This window comes from Hakea prostrata, chromosome 4 (assembly GCF_041222555.1).
Source record: "Hakea prostrata isolate BN-2017 chromosome 4, UWA_Hpros_2, whole genome shotgun sequence".
In the NCBI taxonomy this organism is placed as follows: Eukaryota; Viridiplantae; Streptophyta; class Magnoliopsida; order Proteales; family Proteaceae; genus Hakea; species Hakea prostrata.
Genome location: NC_142603.1, coordinates 42,107,811 through 42,126,970, shown reverse-complemented (window position 1 = coordinate 42,126,970; position 19,160 = coordinate 42,107,811). Strand labels below are relative to the sequence as shown.

At 38.5% G+C, this 19,160-nt stretch overlaps 1 protein-coding gene across 1 annotated transcript; it reads left to right on the top strand.

The window, feature by feature from the left end:
• Positions 1 to 447: 447 nt before the first annotated feature.
• LOC149018937 (monooxygenase 1-like) lies at positions 448 to 3,135 on the top strand. The gene is made up of 5 exons (XM_089153057.1): positions 448 to 706; positions 828 to 974; positions 1,592 to 1,642; positions 1,941 to 2,112; positions 2,214 to 3,135. Exons 1-5 carry the CDS (start codon positions 633 to 635, stop codon positions 3,027 to 3,029), a joined length of 1,260 nt encoding a protein of 419 aa, XP_089009183.1. The 5' UTR covers positions 448 to 632; the 3' UTR covers positions 3,030 to 3,135.
• Positions 3,136 to 19,160: the final 16,025 nt, after the last annotated feature.

Sequence of the window (19,160 nt, the reverse complement as noted above, 5' to 3'; positions counted from 1 at the left end):
ACCTCCTCAAAGAGAGTCGAACACTTCACCTCTTATTAATAAGGCATTGGTCTATGTCAACTGAACTAGTCTCTTTATTAATTTGTTTATTTTAATTTAATATTGTGGGCTTCTGAGAGCAATGACGCAGGTAGTGATGTATCTACCTATCAACTTAGATATAATATTTAAGTGATATACTAGTAGGAAAAGATAAGCTACTGGGTCCATGTGTGTGAGAGATAGGAAACCAATTTGTTTTTTTGTCTTTTTTGGATGAATTTTTTTTTTTTTCTTTTCTGGATGAGTGAAAATGATCTTGATAATAAAATTCGGTTTTTATATATACTTGTCAATCGTCATTGTTTTGCTTGGTTAGCAAGGAATGATCTTCTAATTAAAAAATTGACCTTCACCGTCAAGAAAGAAAGAATAAGGTGGAGGAACTTGCAATCCTCTGATGTTTTAGAAATCCAACTCTGACCTCCTACAGCTCTACTGGATTGCCGTGATCGAACGCACGTGAGAACTTGTAGTTAGCTCACTGTAGTCATTCAACTGTGTATAAATAAGAACACTGCAACCTCATAAGCATATGAGAACTTGGTGAACCCTTAAGCTCAAGAAAAGAGAGTATCAAAGAGGAATCATCCATGGAGGAGGAAAAGGCAATCGTAATCATCGGAGGAGGAATCTGCGGCCTCGCTACTGCACTAGCTCTTCATAGGTAATATTTTTGGTCTGTTTAGTGTTGATTAGATTGGATTTAACTTAATTTTGTTTGAGTGAAAGAATTAATACATGAAGTATGGGACATTAATTAGTGATTGCTAATGATGTATGATCAGAAAGGGGATTAGGAGCACAGTGATAGAGAAGGCGAAGTCACTGAGGACAGAAGGATTAGGAATTGGTGTCCAGCCAAATGCATGGCGTGCACTGGATCAGCTTGGAGTTGGCCATCACCTCAGGCTCAAAGCCATTCCCATGTCTTTGTAAATTTCTTGCACATCACTTCTTCTCTTTTCATGTCTTATTCTTCTTCGATAGTCCATATATGCTTCAATTAGTTGACTAACTTGTCAAAGGCGAAAAAAATTTATTCAGGCAAATAATACATCTTTGTGGGTTTTTATTTGTTCATGTTGGAGAAGCGCTATCTTGTATTTAAAATTATATGCAACAGCTATTCTCTACAGATGTAGATAAAGTGCACAGAAACTGGTCTAGACAAACTTCGGTTCCAAAACTCTTCATATAACAAATTTAACCTCCAGCTTTTTCCTTTTTACACAAAATTCACTAAAATATTGACAACATATTCTTATATTCATTCTTGATGGCCAATGATAGCACATGAACCCCCAATAGTTGTTGAAATTCTCATTCCAAAGAGAGTAAGAAGATCATTTTTCTTTTTTTGCATTTACAGGCATAGAGGCAGCCTTTTTTCCATAATTTAATTATAGAAATGGAACAATATACTTCTCATATCATAATAAGTAAGAGTCAAATATATTTTTGATGATATTATTCTCTAAATTTCATTGATGTAGTGGGTAGATTCCTTTTAACACTGACAGTGTGGATGATTATATGCATATGCCTGTAGGCTTCGAGTTATTAACCTCTCCAACGGTACACAACAAGAAGAATCATTTGCGTAAGTTTCTAGAGATATAATTTTAAAATTCTATTTTTCAATGCTTTTACGATGGAAAAGGGGGGCACTTTACGCCAGTGATAGAGGATTATGCTTCCCTCACATACCTCCATCATATGTTTAAGAAGAAAGTCTACCTCATTACTAAAAAGGTAGACCCATAATGAATCCCCTCCCAATTATGTGAGGGAAGGACCTGAGGAGAGCAAAGTACAAGAACAAAGATTCCGTTGACTTCAGACTTCATATCTGACAATTACATAGTACTTATATTTTTCCCCCTCTCTTAATTTTGAAGGAATAAGGAGGCTCGATGCCTCAGAAGGAGTGATCTTGTGGAAATCATGGCCAAAAATTTGCCTTCTGGAACCATACGTTTTGGAAGCCAAGTAGTTAGGCTAGAATCTGATCCTTGTAATTCTTCCCTTACCATCCTTCATCTTCATGATGGAACTAAAATAAAGGCCAAGGTAAATTTCCTTATTTCCATCTTGTTTCTTAAGCTGCTTTCTCAAATGTATATATGCATGTATGAGCAGGAGGATGATGGTTCACATTATTACTTACATAGGTTGTAATAGGGTGTGACGGCGTGAATTCTGTGGTGGGAGGATGGTTAGAGTTGAAACCTGCAAGGCGTTTCAATCTGTGTGCAGTGGTGGGTTTCACAAAATACCCAGATGGGCATGGCTTTGGCAGTGAGTTCGTTCAAATAAGAGGAGATCATACAATGGTGGGAAGAATACCAATCGATGACAAACTGATTTATTGGTTTGTGGCTCGACCAAGAACTCCTCAAGATGCAATGCTTACAGAAGAACCAAAGCTCCTTAGAGATTCAACTATGGAATTAGTCAAGGATTATCCAGCAAAATTCCCAGAAGTAGTGAAGAACTGTGACCTTGAATTGATAACAATTTTCAGTTTGAGGCGTCGTGCCCCATGGGACTTACTATTGGAGAACTTCAGGAAAGGAACTGTCACAGTAGCTGGAGATGCTATGCATGTCATGGGGCCATTCGTTGGACAAGGTGGTGCTGCAGCACTAGAAGATGCAGTTGTGCTTGGAAGATGTTTTGCACAAGAGATTAACAAAAACCCAGCAGCAGCTGCTTGCTTGGACTCAGAGAGAAGTAGCAAGGCTAAGTTGAATTCAAAGAAACAAGCAGAAGATGAGAAGGCAATGTCAAAGAGAATTGAGAAAGCAATTGATCGATACGTTAAAGAGCGGAAGATGAGAATTTTGAAGTTGTCTACACAGACATACCTCATAGGTACACTGCTGCAAACCACATCACCAGTGATTCAGTTCCTAACCTCTATCCTTCTTTTCATCATCTCTGTCACTGTTGCAGACCACAGACTTTACGATTGTGGTCGGCTTTAAGACCATCAGCAACACCTAGAAGCTACTTAGAATTTCTGCCTGTTATGTACTAGCTAGGAATTTCTGCCTGTCAGTTAATATGGAAATTTCTTACTATGTTTCTTTATTTATTTATTTTTAACTCGGGGCATTACAAATCTCTTTACTTTTTTTTTTGGGTAGAAATGGGTCTATATATTAACGCGTGACCCACGCAAGACATCGAGATTACAAAGATCAAGAAGCCAATGATCCAAAATAGGCCAAAGAGTCCGGCACGCAACGGACACAGCCTTACAAGCAAGAGAGTCAGCTACTATATTACACTCCCTTAAAATGTGAAGAAAAGATACATTCTGAATCCGAGAAGCAAGAGTCACCACATCCTAGACTAGGTTTTGGATGTCCACTGGAATCAGCTCCAAATTGGTCACCAATTTGATTGTTGTTGCCGAATCTAATTCCACCAGGACATTGCAATACCCCTCCTCTAAAGCAAGTAAAATACCCTCTCGCAGAGCCAGAATTTCACCCTCCAGAACTGAGTCAAACTGGGCCGGAATTACCAACCCTTTAATGGGCTTACCCATTGAGTCCCTACAAATAACACCAAGGCCGCACCCATCCCCGTTTGATGCTGCATCGACATTGATCTTCAGGAAGCCCATAGGAGGGCAAGCCCAGAACACCCGACGCTGAGAAACTTCATCTTCCTGATCTGTGGTCTCCAACCGGCATGGATTCTTGAAAGCTCTGGGAAACTCCTCCGCTTCATTGACTGCCTTTCCGGCTACTTGCTCCGGTGACCAATCAAAGCCGTTGAAGATCAGATCGTTCCTTGCTTTCCAAATCCTCCAGCAGACGTACACAACCAGCGATGACAGCTCCTTGTACCGCTGTCTCTCAGGTGGCAAAATCGATTTCCAGCTCTTAATCGCCTCACAGATCGAAGGATTAACTTGAGGAGAGAACATCAGAGGAGAAGCAAACCATACTCGACGGGCAAAATCACAGTCAAGCAGAACATGATCAATCGATTCCACATTTCCACATCTACTACAGCAAGGATCAAACTGATATATTCTCTTTGAAATTTCTTCCGCTGAAGGTAATGCTCTAGCACAAGCTCTCCACATCATATTTTTTATTTTTGGTGCAGCATGACATGTCCAAATATTTTTCCAAACCATAGCATCCACCCCAACTCTACTAGAAACCCTCGATGATGATGGTCGAGCCTCTCTTTCCCTTTCCCTGATGTTAATTAGATGGTGATAAGTTGATTTCACCGAAAATTCTCCACTTTTAGCTGGTCCCCAAATCCTTCTATCAGCCCTAGAAATCATGCTTAATCTTATCTTCAAAATAGCCTCCGCGTCCACTCGATCAAAGATTTCTTTAATTAGATCCTCCTTCCATACTCTAGCCTCCTCATCAATGAGATCAGACACCCATGTGATTCCCCTGTGATCTCTGTTGCAATACCTAATTTTGAAATCCGAATTTGCTAAGATCCACTGATCTTCCCATACTTGAATAGAGGTTCCATCTCCAACCATCCATACTAGCCCTGACTTCAGAATTCTCCTACCTTCCAAAATACTTTTCCATGCCCATGAAGGGCTAGACCCTGCTGATGTAGTTAGGAACTCTGAATTGGGAAAATAAATCTGTTTAAGAAACCTTACCCAATAAGTATCTGGATTTCTCCATACTTTCCAGGCTAGTTTGCAAAGGAGGGCTAGTTCTGCAAATACGGATCCCTGAGACCTAAGCCTCCTCTCTCTTTGGATTGATAGAGTCTATCCCATGATATCCAGCATATCTTCCTCTTATTATCTTTCTCTCCCCATATAAAGTTGATAGCATCCTTCTTAATCTTATCATGATAAGACTTAGGAAGAAGAAAATGAGATGCTGCATAGTTGTTCGTAGTTAGCCCCATTGATTTCAAGCACTTCTTTTCCCGCCATAGAAAGGAGATTTGCTTTCCATCCCCGCATCTTCTTGCTTGTCCTCTCCTGGATCTCTCTGAAACATTCTTTCTTAGAGGCTTGAAATTCTGAAGGAAGACCCAAATATTTCTTGGGAGGGCCTCCATAAGGAATATTTAGGATTCTAGATAGCCATCTCTTGAATCTAGGAGCAGTATTAGGGCTGAAGTAGATAGATGACTTCTTCTGGTTTATCTCTTGACCACTGGCAAAGACAAAGAGAGATCAAGGCAAGCTCTAATATACTGAAATTCTTTAGGATTAACCTCTCGAGAACAACATTGTATCATCAGTGAATAACAAGTGAGATATAGGAGTAGTCCTATTTCTAACTTTCATGCCAGAAATAAAGCTTTCTTGAAGAGCAGTTTTTAGGATAGCATTTAAGGCTTCCGTACATAAGACAAAAATAGCCGGAGAGACAGGATCTCCCTGCCTAATTCCTCTCAATGGCTCAATCACTCATCTAACAGCTCCATTCACTAGAACCTGATAAGAAACTGACTTAATACAGGACATCACTAGTGAGACCCACTGATCACAAAAACCTAGCTTAGAAAGAGTTCCTTCAACAAAGCTCCATTCCAGACTATCATAAGCCTTTTTCATATCTAGCTTTAAGGCCATCACCTTTTTCCTTCCTTTTTTTCTATTCTTAATGTAATGAAAACACTCATGGGCCACTAGTATGTTATCAGAAATACTTCTATCGTGCACAAAAGCAGATTGAGGTTCTCCTATGATTCTGTCCAACATCCCTTTCAGTCTTGTAGCAATTATTTTTGTTGCTACTTTAACCGTAACATTACACAGACTGATGGGTCTGAACTGATCAATATTCTCAGGCTGATTACATTTAGGAATTAGACAAACATAGGTAGAATTAATCTCTTTAGGAAGACCTTTAGGAAGACAGCTAGATGAGAAAAGGTCAGAAACAAACTTACATACATCCTCTTCCACTAGGTCCCAATAATGTTGATAGAAAGCTGGAGGGAGTCCATCAGGGCCTGGGGATTTGAGGGGAGCCATATCTTTTAATGCAGCCTTTATCTCATCTTTACTAGGAGCTCTCATCAGCATGTTGTTATCTTATTGAGTCACCTTTGGCTGAATTGAAGAAAGGACAATGTTGAGGGAGCAGCCATTTATGCCTCTGGATCTATAAATCTCCTTGTACTTATCCAAGATTTCCCCAAATATTTCTTCATCCGAATTAGTCCATCTGCCAAAACTTAACTTCAGCTTTGAAATTATGTTGCTATTTCTTCTTTGTAGTGTAGAAGCTTGAAAAAATTTTGTATTTCTATCACAAGATTTTAACCACAGCTCTCTTGATTTTTGGGCCCACATTTCCTCCTCTCTCTTCAGCTGTACCTCCAAAGAATCGATGAAGATTTTCCTCCTTAATCTCATTTTCATGTGAAGGATGTTGAAGAACATCTTCTAGTTCCCTAAGAAGATGAGCAATCTTTGTTTGCACATGTCCAAATGTAGACCTGTTCCATTTTGTATATACTTTCCTAACATTATCAGCTCTTGCCATCAGCTTTCCTGCTAAACTAATGCCTGAATTACCTTCTCCAATACTTCTCCAAGCCTAGTTAGCTACTTTCCTACAGTCCTTGTGTTGGAACCACATAGACTCAAATCTGAATGGCCTAACCCCTGAATTTCTTCCACCTACAGTGTCAATAACAATAGGAAGATGGTCAGATCCAATGATTGGATGGACCGCCACTGAAGCCTCCCCAAACTGATTTCTCCACTTAGTATTAGCCACAGCTCTATCCAGCTTAATTCTAATATTAGCCCCTCTTTTCCTCTTGTTATTCCAAGTAAATTGAGGCCCATGAGACCCTAAATCCATAAATGAGCAATCATTCATCATTTGTTTAAACTTCTCATTATCCAACCTGCAATCATTTGAACCTCCTTTCTTTTCCTTCCATGAGACAAAAGAATTGAAATCTCCGAAGCACAACCATTGGCCAATCCTATTTTCAGCAATCCTCTTCAGCTTGTCCCAAACCGTCTCTTTTCTTTCTCCGGGTCCCCATACACCATTGTGATAAAGAAAGATTTGGCCCCATTGATAGATACCTCTGCATCAATAAATCTGTTATTTGATTCTAACATCTGCATTTGAGTAGACGAATCATACAACATAGCTAGCCCACCAGCCTTTCCAATAGGATCTACAACAAACACATTGTTAAGCTTCAACTTCCTTCCTACCATTTTCAGCTTCTCCAACTTATTCTTTGTTTCCATAAGAAAGATAATTTCTGGCTTAATTTTCCTTGAAAGGTTCACAAGAGATTGAACTATCAGAGTCCTCCCAACCCCTTGACAATTCCAACTAATGATCTTAATAATTTCCCTTGGTGTTGATAACCCCCAACATCCAAGGAACCCATCTCTAAAAAATGAGGTGAAGAAGCCTGAAGACTCAATTTCTGTTTAGCACTTTCAGTGTTCTGTCCTTGCTCTTTTTCATCTTCCAAATGAACCTGCTTGCTCTTCTTGTTTGTAGGTTTTGCAATTTTACCTGAAGTAGATCTTATGGTATAAGGTTGAATAGAGCTTCTCCTTCTAGCCATTTTTTTCAAGTTCCTACTCTCACTTCCAGGGGCGGACCCAGGATGAAATATTGGGGGGGCCGAAGAACGAAAGCCAGATAACCTTCCCGTTAGGGAATCACTAATGCTTTTTTGTCACACATATTATGTGGGCCCTTATAAGATTCATTTGAGGTCTCACCTCTAAATTATTTTATTATATTAAAGAATAGACCCACATATATATTTTGTGGGGCCCACACATATTTGAAAAAAAAAAATAAATTATTGATAATGATTTTTTTTTCCGACAAAATATAAGTAAAATTAAAGCAACAATATAGAAAAAATATATAAACATGACTTCAACCCTAAAAAGTTAGATGCAAGCCAATATTTTCTTTGGTAGGAGATGTAAATCAAATTTTTTTTAGGTAAGAGATGCAAACCAATGGCAATTAGTTACCTACTAACTATAGATATTTTATTCACAATTCAAAATCAAATAACAAATTGCAGAAGAAATAAAGAAACATAGAATATAAAATCAAATAAAAAGAATAAAAAAAAGGAGAAAAAGAAAAACGATAAATAAATTGAGAAAGAGAAAGAGTACCTAATTGTGGAGTAGATTTTATTTTCCAAATTTTCTTAACGCTTATAGAAAGCGAAGAGAATAAATAGAAAGAAAGAAAAGGAAGAGAATAAATAAGAAGAAAAGAGGAGTGAAGAGAGAGGATTATAGAAGAGAATAAATAGGGATTGAAGAGTTACTTTCTAATTATGAATGACATTTTGATTTTTGAATACCTAATAAGATGTTTTTTCAAAAATTTAAGAGAGAATAGTGGGGAGAATAAATAGGGATTGAGGAATTAGTTTTTAATTAGGAATGACATATGTGCCCATTATTTTACTTTTAAAAATTGTTCTCAGTATTGGGGGGGCTATTTGGGGCCAAATAGCGACATTTCACATATAGGAAGAGAAAAAAGTGGAAAAGACAAGGGAATTAAGGGAATTTATATAAAAAATTTAAAAATCCGGGGGGGGGGGCATGGACCCCCTCGGCCCCTTCATAGGTCCGCCCCTGCTCACTTCCATTGTGTATGCCACGAGTATTAAGGCCTTTTTGAATACTCTGGTCCTTATGTTGAGTTTGGGCCCCACTGTTGTAAGAATCATCCTTCCTTTGCTAACTAGACTCCCCACTTCTCTTAGGTTGGATTCTCCATGCACTGTCTCCCTACCTTCCTTAGCCTTAGCCTGCTACCTCATATCAGGTTGACATGAACTTTCCTCTCCTCGGGTTGGGAGAGTTTGATAGGGTAAAAGGTTCAGCTGGGTAGCTAGGTGGTTAGGTGGATTTGTGATGGATATGTTAGACAAGAGGGGTAATAGGTTCAGCAAATTAGGAGGATTTTCTTGGAGCTGCTGAATTTAACTTTGGATAGCTGCCAGAACTTGAACAGTAGATGCTTCATAGGGACTGGAAAAATTTAAAGGGATATTGTTGCATTGAGAAGTCCCCCACTTTTGAGATATGCTCTCAGGGTAACTTCTAAAACCAGCAAATAACTCACCTTTTTGACTTTGGGGCAGTGGTTTATCAGAATTTTCAGTCATGTAAGGTTTTCCTAGAGTCCCACGCCTGTCAGTTGATTTGACAAGGCTAGAAGAGGGATGGCAGTTTGGGGAGTTGTTGGGAGGTTCAACAAAACCCATTGTGGTGGTTGCAGCTGCCGGATTCCGGCGGTTTGGCTGAGTCTGTTGAGAGTATTGAGCTATATTGCTTGGTAGCTAGGTTGTATCAATAAAGCTTGCCTCCTCTAATATACGTTGACTTGGCATAAATGCTCTAATGGTAGCATTATAAGGTGGGGGAGGGAACTGAGAACAAGAAGAAGCATTTCTGTAGTTATGACTTACTTGATGGCTTCTTTTGACTCTGAAAAACTCTTCACACTTGTTCTCAGCATGTCCCAATATACCACAAAAGTAGCAAAGGGTGGGAAGTCTTTCATAGCTTACAGCAATAGGGATGTTATCTCCATTCTTCCTCTTGATACCTGTCTCTTTCCTCAACTTCTTGCTGATCTCCACCTCGATTTTGCATCTGAGGAAGGCTTTCTTAGTTCCATCTCGGCTTCCATGTATAATCATCATCAAACCAGGCTTCCCTACTTTAGAAGCCAGCTGTTTACCCAAGTCCCCTTTGATCATCTCTTTTGGGATTCCATTAAAATGAACCTAGAATTCTTGAGTATCAAAATTCCACTTCTTCTCTTCATTCCAGTACCTTAGAACCATTAGATTACCTGAAACTGACCAAGGGGATCCCTCTAGAACATTTTCCACATCAATGGGGTGTTTAAAGGTAAACTTAAACATTTGAATATCCATCTGATCTACCTTAATCTCATGCAGGGGATTCCAAACTCTGATCAAGGCCTCATTAACCGCTTGTATTCTAAATGGCTTCCCTTCTAACACCTTACCAACCAAGGTACATTCCGGATCAATAACATCATGGTCTTCATCTGAGAAGTCTTCCATAGATACGTAATCATCATCTTCATTTTCTTCTGCTTTCCAGGAGGGCTCAGGTTCATATTTAGCAGGAGGCAGCAGTAGAGGAGTAGCTCTTTCCATAGTAACCACGAATCTGAATCAGTAGGGAAAAAGGATAGAAGGCAACCACAAGAAGAGCAGAGGAGGGAGAGAAAGCAGGAAAAACTAATGTTTCAACAAACTGCAGTAAAGAAGGAATGGCTCTCATTCAACATTATCCACCGAAACATCTCTGCCGAACAGCAAGGGAGACACCTTCAAATATATCACTCAGAACCATTGAAGAAAACACTCACAGAAGGAGGAAAAGATATCACTCACATAAGGAGGAATCCTTGAGGTGTATCTTCAAAATCCTTACAAATCTCTTACACTGCCTTCGAAATTAAAATGGGTGGAAAGCATATATGTTAATAAGTGAGGAACTCTTTCGAGAAGGCAAGACACCAGATAATTGGTTGCTTCCACGAAACCTGCTCATGGACACAATAATGTTGCATTGTCAAACATGGAGCCACATCACAAGACACAAAGTTAAAAATATGGGTGAATACTCTATTTTCCTCTTACAAATAAGTAGGCTACTCAAATTTAAAAAGTGAGATTGGAATTTACATCAGTGGAGTGAAAAAACTCAAAGATCAGTCATGGAGGCAAGGTTAAAAAAACTTGGAAGTTATCAATCCTTCAAATGACTTCCCTTGAAACCTCCTACAGAACATTTGCTAAGATTTTTACAAGCAATAATTTAGCTGAACTCCTCACAATAAGAAAGAAAATATATTACTACTTAACAAAAGATTCAGTCTAGGTTTTTAAATTATAATATGATAAATTTTATGAAATTTATATCTTGGTTTTGCTTAATGTGCATTTCATCTGGAGTTTCTAAACTTAGAATCGTCGGATGATATAAAATGTGAAAGCAAAATAGTCTTTACCAGGAAGTAAGCTTAGTCCAATTCATGCCAATGAAGTTAGGAATTTTGCCAGTAAGCGCAATGTTAGATGCCCATCTATGATTCCAGGAAGTTGCTTATTTGTAAGTTAAATGAGAAGAATATATTTATCTATAAAGTAGGCAATCATTTCTATAATCAAGTTTAGAATAAGATCAGCTAAGCAAACTTAACAAACAATGGTCTACTGATAATCTCGAAAACATTACACATTCTGGCAATCAGTTTTTCAATTTCCACCTTCAACATGCGGCAATCATTAGTGTGATGCCCTCTGTCTTTGTGGTATTGATAATATTTTGACATGTCAGCCCTATTTTGAGGGCGTGCATGTAATCTTCCAAGGGTTTTTAACAACCTTGAGTCTCATAGTCTCGGATTTGCATCAAGACTGTAGATCGTGACTTATTCAAAGGGGTGAATGCTTCTTCATCCTCCTTCATCAACTGCTTGCCATGCCACTCCTACCTTGGATCCCTTTTCTAGAAACATGGCTTAGAACTTGGTTCAGGAACCTTTCAGATGACAGGCCTGTCCTGATCCCTGTAATGGCTTCGGTTTGCTTCTAAGACTTCTTCTACTGTGGCCATCTCATACCCCAAGTTCAATAGTTTTTCCAATGTCTTGGGCTTCTTCTCAACAATAGAGGTAACCAACTTTTCGTTAGTCACAACTCTTTTGAAAGCAATGAAAACCACTTTGTCATCAAGGTCTTTGATTAGGATGGAGATGCTGTTGAAGCGGGTGATAAAGTCTCGGATAGATTTGAACGTCCTTGCTTAAGAGCTAGCAAGTTGTCCTTTGTCTTATCCTTCTTGATTCCACTCCTGAATCGTGCCACAAAGGCATATCCCAACTCCCTAAAGTTGTGAATGCAATGCCTGGGTAGGCAGGAGAACCAGGTTGTGGCCGGTCCAGTTAGTGAAGCTGGGAAACATCTACATTTAATAGGATCCCCTCCCCCACACATGGTTCTGAAATGGCTTATGGGCGCCATAGGCTCTACTGTACCATTATAAACTGTAAAAGTTGGGGTACGGAAGCCTACCGGTAAAGGTGCAACCATGATCTCAGGTATAAAGGGATCCTAACTTAATACAAGCTGGACGTCATCAGGGATCTTCTTGTCAAGTTGATAGAGACGCTCATTGGGTCAAATGGGAAACCCTGTGTAAGGGCAAAAGAGATGGAGGCTTGGGATTCAGGGATGTACATTGTTTTAACAAAGCTCTTCTTGCCAAACAAAGTTGGAGACTTCTAACAAACCCAAACTCATTATGGGCCCAGGTGATGCATGCAAAATATATAAAAGACATTCCATTTTTTGAATGTCGTGTCCCAAAAAATTGCTCATGGGGTTGGAGAAGCTTGATGTCTGGGAGGGATATTCTTAGACAAGGCATTATTAGACAAGTGGGAAATGGTGCTAATGTGCATATTTTTAAGGATCCATGGCTTCCTTCATTACCTTTCCATGGCATTAGTAGTGCCCCTTTGGGACATAGTCCAATTTGGGTGCAAGAGTTAATTGATTGGGACACTTGGCATTGGAAAGTACCTTTACTCCAGTCTCTATTTTCTCCAAGGGAGATTCAAGCTATTTTAACACTCCCTTTATTGTCTCCGGATACTTTAGACTCTTGGATTTGGGACAAAACAAAGGATGGTAAGTTCACTGTGAAATCTACTTATTATCAATGTTTAGCTATGGCTGATGATCAAGGTAATGTTGCTTCTTCTTCCACTTCTTCAATATATTGGAAAATGATTTGGCAGATTCCTACTCTCCCAAAGATTAAACAATTTTTGTGGCGATCCTCACATGAGGCTATTGCAATTGGGAGCTCCCTCTTCTCGAGAAATGTTTTACTCACCCCTCTTTGTTTAATTTGTGGTCATGGTTCGGAGAATGTATGTCATACTTTTTTTTTTTTTTTGTCATTATGCTAAAGAGTGTTGGAGACTCTGCCCACTCCGTATTAATACATCTGATTTTTTAGAGACAAATTTATTTGATTGGATGGATTTTATCAAAATAAAATTCCACGGTTATGACAACTTAACCCTAGTGAATCAGATGTGGAGTGCTTTAGCTTGGTGTATATGAAATACTAGGAATGATGCACTCTTTAGAGGGATTGAGGCCTCCATAATTCATACAATGACTACTTTCTCTTATCTATGTGCAGATATACAATCTCATATGATGAAATCTCAAAGGGCTCATGGGGATTCGTATCCAAGGCCTAGTCACATCATTTCTGAAGAACTTGCTCTTTTTCAAATTTTTGTTGATGGATCATGGGATAGTACTTCACACAAAGGAGGTCGAGGGTGTATCATGTGGGATTATAATGGTGGTTTTGTAGCGGCTCAAAGCAGGTTTGGTCATAGTGCTTCACCAACCTTAGTTGAACTTAAAGCAATTAGAGATGGCATTTTTCTGGGCTCTTCTTTAGGAGCGGTGGATTTGCATCTTCATTCGGACTGTTTACCCGTTGTTAGGGCTCTTCTGGGTCTTCAATCATCTTTGGATTGGATGTGTCTCAGTTTAGTTGTAGATATTTTGAAGCGTTGTTCTTTTTTCCGTAGGGTTTCTTTTAGTTATATTCCTAGAATTGGCAATGGCTATGCGGATTTTCTTGCTAATGGTGCTTGCAGGTTATCTCTAGATAGATCTTGGTGGGGTATACAACCTTTGTTTATTGTGGATCCCTCCTGTTTGTATAGGTCTTATGACCTTAACTCTTTTATTTAATTTAATCACTACTTGTTTGTTTTGGCCAAAAAAAAAAAGAGACGCTCATTCATGTCCTAGACCTAACTATATATATAGACTCTCATTACGAATAGATGCAAAACCTTTGGAGACCCTATCATCAAGTAAGGGTCCTTTGGACTCAGCTACATGCTCCTTCCGTGCTCATCTAGGTTTTGAAGTATGAGGTAACTTCGCTCCAGCTCCAAGGAAAGAATGTCTATCACCATGAGATCCTAGTTTGTCATAGACATATTTGTTTCCACCTTCATCCACAACTTTGGCCTTCCCTTGTCCCTTATGCTTTGTCTGTCGAACGGGAAGCATTTCTGCTTCATTTCCCTACATTTCTGCTTCATTCCCTGGGCCATGTCATGGTGATTATCAGGGGAAGGAGCCGCTCTTTCAGGAAAGACAACAGCTGGAGGAGGAGGTGGCATGAGATGGCACCATTGGTTCACCATTGACTGGAAGGAACCCATCATCTCCAACATATTTTGTTGCAAATCCATTAGCTGCACAGGATCTAGAGTAGAAGTGGGAGTAACTCCCTGTGCAGGGAGTTCTGCATGCAACTCCGTAGAAGTTGGTAGGCGTTCACATACTAAAAGTGTCGTGTGTCCTTAGAGGTTCCTCCTTTGCAATTAGCCCCCTTTTTCTTAATGCAGGGGTTCTCCTAGGATATGGAACCATGATCACCTGAGTTATCCCCAACCATACTTCTTTTCTCTAGAATGTTTCAGACAGAATTTGGGGGAAAAGCTATTGATGGCTTTTCGTTAGCATTTCCCACAGACGGCGCTAAATGTTGTTCCAAGATCAAACCTAATTCTTAGTTCCTAGAAAGACAAGGAAAGTGAGAGTGGGCCACCACTGGGGATGGGAAGCCACCTCCAATGATTGAGTCAAATCATGTTGAACATAAATCCTCACAAGAAGAAGTAAATGCTCCCAAAAGACGAGAATGTCTTCTTGAGTGGTTGGCCGGAGAGTTATCAACCAGCCCTAATGTTCTTCAAGGACTTATCCCTTTTTGTATTGAGTGTTAGTATATTTATTCCCTTCATACCTCAGTGATCATGAAGGTGTTGCTTAGCCATCGGATTCGTGATTCCAAAAGGAGGGTGGCAATAATTTGGGGGGCATAGCTTGATCAGCAAGCTAAACCCAAATCTTCCCCAGGAAGCTTTTGCAGCTATACATAATCCCACCGAATAAGGTGATCAGATTATCTTTGACGTTGATGTTATAGCAAGTCCAATCTTTGGCAGACAAAATGGTGGGATGCGGTACTCGAGTAAGCTCTAGGCGAAATGATAAGCTTCCTGGCTGTCAATAAGCATTTAACAAATCTCAGTGCATTCAATGCTGAAATTAATGAGTCGATTGACGTTTGAGAGATATGCACAGAGTCCTCTGGCAACGTTACTTTATCTGAGAAGTGGCTTGTCGAGTGCCTACAGAAAGGTTAGCCGAGAAGCTTCTCAAGACAGCTAGCTGTCACTAGGAGGCGCTCTTTTCAGCAATCCCCTTTTGCCAAGAAGTGCCTCACCGAAAAATGCCTTATGATGCCAACGAACCAGGTCTTAATGAACCAGGACTAAACCAAAGCATCAGTTTGATTGGTTCTCTTGGACCCAAAGGTTTGAGCCAAACATCCATAACAGTCTTTTTCTTCCCTTCTCTTCCCTTTGCTGAATTTTTTTTTTTTTTTACCAAAAAAATAGCATTATTTTTTTTCTAAAAAAATATAAAGAAAGGGTAATACGGTAATTTCTACAAATACAACTGATGCGTATTCATCATTGATATTTTATTTACCAACCCAGAGGGCAAGAGGTGTTTAGGGGTAAGCATAAAGAGTCCTTCCTGTATAAATAAAAAGAGGATTGGAGGTTAATTGATAATCATCAAGAGTCCTTCCTTTATAAATAAATAAAGAACAAGAGGTTAATAGATAGATATAGAAATAAAAGTGACATATGGAATAAACAAACTGAGGAAAGCTATACAAGTGCATACCGATGATTTTGTATTTATTCGGAAGTTTCTAAAATTTACATGTATACAAACCCGAAATGGTCACTAAGTAAACAAATCAACAACAACAATAAGCCTTGTCCCAACTAAATGGGGTCGGCTACATAGATTGTTGCATTCCAATCTATTATGTTTGAGGTCATGCTATATACAAGGCCTAAACTATGCATTTCCTTTTTCACCACTTCTCTTAAAGTTATCTTAGGTCTACCCCTAGCTCTTCTAGTTCCTTCAATCTGTATTATATCACTTTTCCGTATAGGGACATTTATAGGTCTCCATTGAACATGGTTGTGCCACCTCAAATGACTTTACCGAAGCTTATCACTTATGAGAGCAACTCCCAAACCAACTCTAAGATGATCTTTCATTATCTTATCCTTCCTAGTTTTGCCACTCATCCATCTTAGCATCATCATTTCTGCTACACTGAGTTTACCTATATGATTCTTTTTAACAACCCAACACTTTGTACCATACATCAAAGCTAGTTGAACGACGGTCCTATAAAATTTCCCTTTAAGCTTTAATGGAATATGTCGATCACACAAGACCTCGGACACACATTTCCACTCATCTACCCTATTTTAATTCTTTGGGAAACATCATCCTCTATATCACCTCTTTTATTTATGATTGAACCTAGGTACCTAAAACAATCACTCTGAGGAATCTCTTTATCGTCAAGTTTCACCACTTCATCGTCTACCTGATCATGACTAAAGTTACAAACTAAATATTTAGTCTTCATTCTACTTAATTTACAGCCTCTTGATTCCAAAGTTGTTTTCCATGATTCTAACTTGTTATTAATCCCCACTTGAGTCTCATCAATCAACACAATATCATCAACAAAAACTATATACCAAGCGACCTCGTCTTGAATGTCTTTGGTTAATTCATCCATTTCAAGTGCAAATAAATATAGGCTTAAAGTTGATCATTGGCGTAGCCCAACTATAATTGGGAATTCATAACTTTATCCTTCTACTGTTCTTACACTTGTCACCGAACCATAATACATATCATTAACTATGTCTATATATGTGCTTGCAACACTTTTTTTTTCTCTAGTACTTACCAAATTAACGTTCTAGGAACTCTATCATAAGCTTTTTTATAAGTCTATAAATACCATATGAAGGTCTTTCCTACACTCTCTATACATTTCCATAAATCTTCTAATTAGGTAAATAGCCTCCATTGTTGATTTTCCCAGCATAAACCCAAACTAGTGGTTAAGTGTCTCAAACAGACATCAATTTTTCTCTCCCATAATTTTATAGTATAGCTCATCAATTTAATGTCCCTATAGTTATTACAGCTTTAAATATCTCATTTATTTTTATAAACTGGAACCACAATGCTTCTCCTCTATTCATCTGGCATTTTCCCTGTGCTCATAATCTTATTGAACAACTTAGTTAACCAAACTAGCCCATGGGTTCCTAAGCTCTTTCATACTTCTATTGGGATTTCATCAGGACCTTGTGTCTTGTCAACTTTCATCCTCCTTAGTGTTTCTTTTACTTATGACATCGAAATTCTCCCCATATATGTTTGAAAATTGGTGCCTTGCTGAATGTCGTAGTTGTTCGAATCAAAGGTGCTTGAAGCATGCTCGTTTAGTAAACTAGAGAAATAGATTTCTCATATTTTCTTAATGTCCTCATCACATACTAATACTTTACCATCTCCATTTTTAATACATCTAATATGGTCAAGATCTCTACTCTTCTTATCCCTTATTTAGCTATCTTGTAAATAGATTTATTCCCTTGCTTCGTGCCCAACTTATATAACTCTTCATACTTCTTCTCTCTTGCTTTTCTCGCACTTTTCTTAGCTTCATTTCTAACCAACCAATATCTTTGAAAGATCCTTAACATCCTTAGTTATTTGTTATGTCATAAAACTAGCTTCCTTATTCCTAATGACAGCTTGAACCTCACTATCCCACCACCAATTCTCTCTATAAGAATGGAGTTTTCCTTTGATTCATCCAGGACATTTTTAGCCACCTTCTTGATAGACATAGCCATCTCATTCCACATTGCATTAGTATCCCTCTCAAAATCTCACTTTTCTTGTTTGACTACTTCATTAGCGAAGGATTTCAAGTTCCACTTTTTTATCCTATGATAGTTAACCTTGCACATTTTATGAGTTTTTTGGGTTAAGCACATATCTAAAACCACAAGTTTATGTTGTACAATTAAGTTTTTCCCTGGTCTCACCTTGCAATCTTTGCACAATAATCTATCAGTCTTTTTAGTTAGGAATAAATCTATTTGGCTTCTGTGATGTCCACTTTTGAAGGTAAATAAATGTTCATGTTTCTTTTTGAAATAAGTATTTACAATAGATAGATCAAAAGCAAAAGAAAAATCCAAAATTAAATTCCCTTCCTCATTCCTCTCTCCAAAACCATATCCTCCATGTATACTCTCATAGCATCTTCGATCTTTTCCAATATATCCATTTAGATCACCTCCCCTATGATAATCTCTTCTCCTTGACAAATTCCTTACATTAATTCATCCATATATTCCTAGAATTCAAACTTTAGACTTTCATCAATCCTACTTGAGGTGCGTACGAACAAATCATATTTACAATCTCTTTCTCCATTACAAGCTTGATAGCAATAATCCTATCAACCACTCTTTTAACGTCCACCACGTCACTCTTAAAATCTTTATCCACTATTATATCTATTCCATTTTTATTAGTTTTATCCCTAGTATACCAAAGTTTAAAGTCATCCAACTCCTTATCTTTTTTGCCATTCCACCTAATCTATTGAATGCAAGCTATATTAATCTTTATTTTCCTCATGACATCTATCAATTGTAAGCTCTTACCTATTAAAAATTCTATGTTCCAAGATGCCAATTTAATCCTACGTTTTTGGATAAGCTTCTTTACCCACACTCGTCCATAGCGTGGGAACCCTTGCCTATTTATCACCACATCCGAGTGCCAATGCGACGTGTTGCTTACAGGAAACACCCTAGCTAACCCTTGTCCACTTATCACTACACCCGACCATAGTGTAGCGAGTCGCTTCTTTTGTCAGGGAATGCTTCTGTATAGCATTTATCATATAAAGTTGAATCCATGAAAGAAGATTTGGCTAGATTTTATTTTATTTTTTTAGTGCCAGTTGCCGACCTAATACACCAACCCTCTTCCTTTACCCCAACTTGGGCCCGGTAGCAAAACTTTGACGGAGTTCACTAAGTAAACAAATCAAACCTTCTAAACAA